The sequence below is a fragment of the Temnothorax curvispinosus genome, unplaced genomic scaffold (genome assembly GCF_003070985.1).
Source record: "Temnothorax curvispinosus isolate PA1 unplaced genomic scaffold, ASM307098v1 QBEX01012483.1, whole genome shotgun sequence".
In the NCBI taxonomy this organism is placed as follows: Eukaryota; Metazoa; Arthropoda; class Insecta; order Hymenoptera; family Formicidae; genus Temnothorax; species Temnothorax curvispinosus.
The window spans coordinates 1-5,995 of NW_020222263.1; the positions used below are offsets into that span (position 1 = coordinate 1).

General features: G+C 28.9%; 2 protein-coding genes across 2 annotated transcripts; one reads left to right on the plus strand and one right to left on the minus strand.

The window, feature by feature from the left end:
- LOC112462501 lies at nt 1-2,337 on the plus strand. Its single transcript, XM_025028303.1, has 3 exons — nt 1-82; nt 441-503; nt 1,513-2,337. Exons 2-3 carry the CDS (start codon nt 461-463, stop codon nt 2,124-2,126), a joined length of 657 nt encoding a protein of 218 aa, XP_024884071.1. The 5' UTR covers nt 1-82; nt 441-460; the 3' UTR covers nt 2,127-2,337.
- Nucleotides 2,338-3,488: 1,151 nt separating this feature from the next.
- LOC112462500 (putative nuclease HARBI1) lies at nt 3,489-5,503 on the minus strand. The gene is made up of 4 exons (XM_025028302.1): nt 5,051-5,503; nt 4,805-4,966; nt 4,571-4,727; nt 3,489-4,311 (listed from the first exon to the last, which is right to left on the minus strand). Exons 1-4 carry the CDS (start codon nt 5,079-5,081, stop codon nt 3,543-3,545), a joined length of 1,119 nt encoding a protein of 372 aa, XP_024884070.1. The 5' UTR covers nt 5,082-5,503; the 3' UTR covers nt 3,489-3,542.
- Between the last annotated feature and the right edge of the window lie 492 nt (nt 5,504-5,995).

Genomic DNA, 5,995 nt, shown 5'->3' on the forward strand with positions numbered 1-5,995 from the left:
GTCGTTCTCTGCCACCTCTGCTACCTCCGCTACCTCTCTGTCGCTATCGTTCTCGCGAACGAGCGTTCCGACCCCAAGATCGGTGAGATCTTTATTAATTGTTAGATAGATAAAAATTGGCATAAAAAAATATTCTATTAAGTTAAACGTGCAATGCGTGCTCTCTTGCCTTTTAGAATGCCTAAGTTTATATCATATCTGTTGTAATTTCAATTTTTACATTTTGTGATCTTGTTACAGCAAATCAATTTAATAGAATGCTTTTATTATATAGAAATGTTCAATGATATTTCTTGTTTATTTTCTTTTAATTGAAAGTAATCCTCTTTTTCTTCTTATATATTTTAATTTTCTTAGATTACATAAAGTTAGGCATTGTAACATGCAAGAGCATACGTATAACAATATACAAATATATACACAAATAACTTGAATTCCAGGTTAAATAAAACGATTGAAAATGGATCCATATGAAGAGGATGTTATGGAGCAAAATCAATGTGGTATGTATATGATTCTTATATGTGTGAGTTGTGAAAACCTGTTGCAATAAAAAAATTCATTAATTATGATAATGATCCAAAATCATATTACTTTAAAATAAACTTACTTTTCATTAATTTTAAAAATTTAGTATAATATTTTTTTCCATTCATGCAATAAAAAATCACCCCGTCGTCATATATATATATATATCTTCTATAATAAAATCCTTCGAATAAAACTCTGCCATAAATGGAAACCCACATAAAGCCAACCTTGAAATTAAAAAACTTATTACAGTAAAAGGAATTACTTTACTCAAATTTCCGAATAAACAAATATCTTGATTATTTATTATAGAATGAATAATAATTCCAGCACACATAAACAACATAGATTTAAAAATAACATGACTTAATAAATGATAAAAAGCAATAATTTTTATCCCAACCCTCAGAATCATTATTATTAACCCTAATTGTCTTAAAGTAGATAACGCAATAATTTTCTTTAAATCATTCTCAACATTAGCTATTAACCCAGATATAAATATAGTTAAAACTGATAAAAACAATAAAATTAAATTCATTTTTCTTCCCAATAAAAACCTATTAAATCGAATTAAAAATTATATTCAATAAAATTTCTTTATATATATAAAAAAAATTTTTTTAAATTAATATTTATCTCATTAGATAACAAATATTATAATAAAATATAATTATTTTTTTTTAAATAATATAAAATTTATAAAACAAATAAAAAATATAAATTTTATCATATTCTGTATTTATTATTTTATTAATATTATCAACATAAATCAACCCCACTTTCTTACTTTATAACAAAACCCCTTTCCTCCTTCTTAAGGACTCTTAATTACTAAATAACGTTATATCTCAAGAACAACTTTTGGAAATAAAAATTTACAAATAACTATTTTGAGAACTTTCTTGCTATAGTATTTTGGTTTGCAAATGTCAAAACATCCTGTATATTGTATAATGTAGTATAATTTTGTTTTTACAGGAAACTACAAATATCAGTGGACTGTTCAAACAACAAAACTTCTAATAGAAAAAGTGAGAAATCATATGGGAATGTTGAGTAATAAAAATTGTATGCAAAAAAAAGTATGGAAAAAAATAGCAAATAAATTTATTGAAAGAGGATATAATGTAACAGAGGAACAATGTTCTGTTAAATGGAAGAATTTGAAGCGCAGATATAAAAATGTTCGTGATCTTAATAATCAAACTGGCGGAGCTACAGAATCTTGGGAATATTATGATCTCATTGACGCTTTCATTAATGCCAAACCCGAAATAGCACCTGTATCAGTTGCTTCTAGTACACATGGATTTAGAATAAGGCAACCAAGTCCACCTACACAGGAAATTGGAGATTCTACCGACGAAAACTCTGCAGCAGCGGCCAATACTTCTTATAACACAGGACGCAATATTAGGAAACGCCGAAGAAGTGATGAACCTACATGGGTCAAAACACTTTACGAACAAAGAAAAGTTCATCATGAGGATAACGTAAAAATAAAAAATGAATTTTTGGAGTTATTTAAAAAATATGTGCAAAAGGAAAATGTACAGGAAAACGTACAGAAAGACGTACAAGAAAAAAAGTAAAAGTATGGCACACGAAGATACCTACTTGTGTACCGATTTCCATTCATAGAATGTACTACAGAAATCTCAAAATGCAGCTAATTTCAGATGGGTATTTGTGCATTATGTCACCAGTGTACGTCTGCATTAAGTAAGAAAGTATAAATTAGTTTTTGTAATTAACTATAACAAAAACTGTGATTGATAAGTATTTTTAAGAATAACAGAAAAACATGCCTAATTTCTTTTTATGTTTGTATTTAAATGCACATTGCACATTTTCTTTTATATACTTAAATGAAAAGTATAAATTAATTTTTGTGATACTTTACTGTAACAACAACTGTGATACTGAAGTATTTTTAGTTTAGTTTAAGAATATCACAAACAGAAAAACGTGCATAATTTTTATGTTTATTTTTGTACTTGATGTGCATTGCGAATTTTCTTTCATACACTGAAAAAAATATTTAGATCCAGGAAAATATTTGTTCGTGTAGTACAAATGGCTTAATCTACTTAATATAATCACATGTTTATTTAGAATTAGATATCTTTACTTAAATTAAGTAAAAATATCTAATTCTAAAGAAATATGTGATTATATTAAGTAAATAAGCCATTGGTACTATCTGAATAAATATTGTCTTGGATCTAATTTTTTTTTCCAGTGTATACTTCAATGATAAAATCATCAATAATATAAATCTGATTTAGGTATAGAAAAGTGAAAAATATTATACTATTACAAATGTTTATGTTTATTAAATATTATTTATTGCAGACTGATGCAATTTGTTTTACGTTGTGATTAAACCAAAGATATGTTAATTTACATACATTTTCAATTGCTATATTATGTATTACATACATTATACATAAATATGTATCTTTTTGTTTAATATAATAAAAATTATGAATGCATACATTGTTTGATTTGTATTTATGTATTTTCTAACAAACTGATAGAATTGCTAGCAACATATTCTACCGGATTCGAGTTAGCGGATTTAGTTTCTAAATTATAAAAATCGATATAAAGTACATGTTATTTAGTTAATAGATAAACATATATTTAAAGAGTAGCAATATATCATTACACGTATATGTAAACATTTCTCTTTTATATACATGTTATATAAAAACACAATAGGTTTTAAACATTTTTATTTACATATACGTATAATGCATGTTATTACATTTTTTTATAATTTATAGAGAATAAATGTTATGAAAATCTATAAAGATGATTGTTTGTAGTAGACAATTCATATCTTACACTTTTAATTTTATAATAAACAAGAAAGTAGTTCTGAATAAAAGATATATCGTAATCTGTTATATAATATAAAATAATAATTTCCAAAATAATTGTTGGTTTTTATATATAAAAAAGATTTGTTTTTTGTATGTGTGTGTATAAAATAATAATTATAATTAAAATAATAAATGTGCAATAATGTCTCTTTTTTCATCAGCATTTACTGCATAAATCTGATTATCGTTATTATTTCCATTTTCTAACATATCAATTGGTTCATCCTCATTATCGATGCAAATATTGTGCAAGATGCAACATGCAAGTATAACTAGTGGTATCATTTCTGTGTTGTACATATATACATATTTTAGTTTTCTAAATCGTCCTTTTAGCATTCCAAATGCTCTTTCAATTATAACACGAGTTTTCGATAATTTTGTATTATAATTATGTTGCATATTGTTTAAGTGACCATTATCACGGTATGGAGTGAGCATATAATATGATAATGGGTACGCCGAATCAGCTAAAAGATGATTATGTTGTGGAAAATATCTATCTCTATCATGATCTATCGCATTTTTAATATCACTTAGCCGCCAAACTCGGGCATCGTGAACACTGCCACAAATTCCCGTAAAAACGTCAATAAATTTCATTTTATGATTACAAATACCTTGCAGCAATGTAGAATGGAATCCTTTCCTATTTATGTAACTGTTTGGATATTCAGTAGGAGCACTAATAGGAATGTGGCAGCCATCAATGACGCCTACCACACCTGGAAAATTACTAATAGCAGCAAATTCTTCTTGTATGTTTATTAATTCATGAACTTCTGGCCATTTAATATAATTTTGAACATATTGCTCTAGCGTGTAAGCCACATTAAAAACACATCTCCATATAGTATCTTTAGACACTCCAAATCTATCTGCAACGGATCTGAAATAAGAAAACATTTTCAATGCAGCAACAAAAACTGAAAAATATATGCATAAAAAATAAAACTATTATTTATAAACTGTTCTGTATGTATATCGTATAATTCCCTCAAGAAAAGTATTACAACTCAAAATATTTTTTGTACAAATCAGACATAATAATTATCAAAATAATTTTCAAAAATTAAATAAATGTCATTTGAATAGTATATTTGACTTCAAACTTAACAACCTTATAGTTTAATTTTTTAAGTACTAACCTATAAACTTCTTGATTGCCAAAAATCCATAAGGCAATAGCAAGTTGCTTAGCTGGTGGTAATTTAGGAGAATCATCATTGTCCCATAACGCTAATCCAAAAGTTTGTATCAGCTGCTCAAAAGTATTTTTTTGAACACGAAAATGTGATTTAAAATCTATAATAAAATAATATCGCAATTATTATAAATATAAAGTACAAAAAAATTAATAACGCGTACAATTTTATTATTACCTGTTAAAGAATAAAAAAGAACGACATTTTCAAAGAAATTATTGATTTTTAGATGTTGTTCTCTTAGGTGTACTATCTCCCAATCATTATTGTCCTCATTATTCTCCTCATCGTCATTGAAAATAATATCCCATATTAAAAACATATCCATTTTTTTATTTTCTGCAAAGATATAAATAAATTCTTATTTTTATATTGTAACATAAATAATTAGATTGCATATTTTTATCTACATTTATAACTTACTACAGTATAGTGTCTTCCGAACTATCTTCATGCGTTATAGGCGATGTCCAGCCATCGACCTCGTTATTTTGCGTGCTCTTTGCCTTCCCGCTATTTGACGTCTTCTTAAGATTCTCATTCTCTTTCCGTTCTTGTTGACTCGATCAGTTTTCTTCTCGCGCAATAGAATCTGCCAAATGCTTCTCGTCCCGACACGGCTCCGAGGTGACGTTCGAGTCCCACGGTGCATCCGAGACCGAGGTTCTGTTTAGGCTAGGAGCCAGCGCACTCAGAACAGTCGAGGCTGTCAAGGCAGTCGAGGCTCGACGATTGCCGATAAGGGGATGCCGCTTGGACGGGATCTCGATCTCACCGATCTTGGGTCAAAACGCTCGTTCGCGAGGACGATAGCGACAGAGAGGTAGCGGAGGTAGCAGAGGTGGCAGAGAACGACTCCTCCGTAGACGCAACGGCCACGGGGTGAGTCGCGCAAAACTCCCGGTGGCGTTTCCCGTCGCGTTTCTGGTGTTCCTTGGTGCAGTAGAAGACGACTTAGCAACGCGAGCACCTCGACAGCTTGTCAGTCTTGTCGCAAACCGCGCAGATCAGCTCCGCATTCGTTTATACACCGTCGCCGAGTGTCTGCGCACGACGGATATATTCAATATTTTCTGCAAAGATACAAATAAATTCTTATTTTCATATTGTAACATGAATAATTACAAATTGCATAATTTTTATCTACATTTATAACTTACCACAGTATAGTGTCTTTCGAACTACCTTCATACGTTATAGGTGATGTCCAGTCATCGATCAATCATCAGTCATCAATCATCAATCATCAATCATCAGTCATCAGTTTTTATCTATCTAATAATTAATAAAATGTTTTTTTATTAATTTTACGTTTTTCCAATATAACCTCAAACTTTGGAATAGATTAATTTTATGAAAAGGAATCCA

Coding starts and splice junctions, on each gene's coding strand:
- LOC112462501 (XM_025028303.1), top strand. CDS start 461: ATGGATCCATATGAAGAGGATGTTATGGAGCAAAATCAATGTG. Junction 504..1,512: donor TATGGAGCAAAATCAATGTG/GTATGTATATGA, acceptor TTGTTTTTACAG/GAAACTACAAATATCAGTGG.
- LOC112462500 (XM_025028302.1), bottom strand. CDS start 5,081: ATGAAGATAGTTCGGAAGACACTATACTGTA. Junction 4,728..4,804: donor TCTTTTTTATTCTTTAACAG/GTAATAATAAAA, acceptor ATTTTATTATAG/ATTTTAAATCACATTTTCGT. Junction 4,312..4,570: donor GGCAATCAAGAAGTTTATAG/GTTAGTACTTAA, acceptor TTCTTATTTCAG/ATCCGTTGCAGATAGATTTG.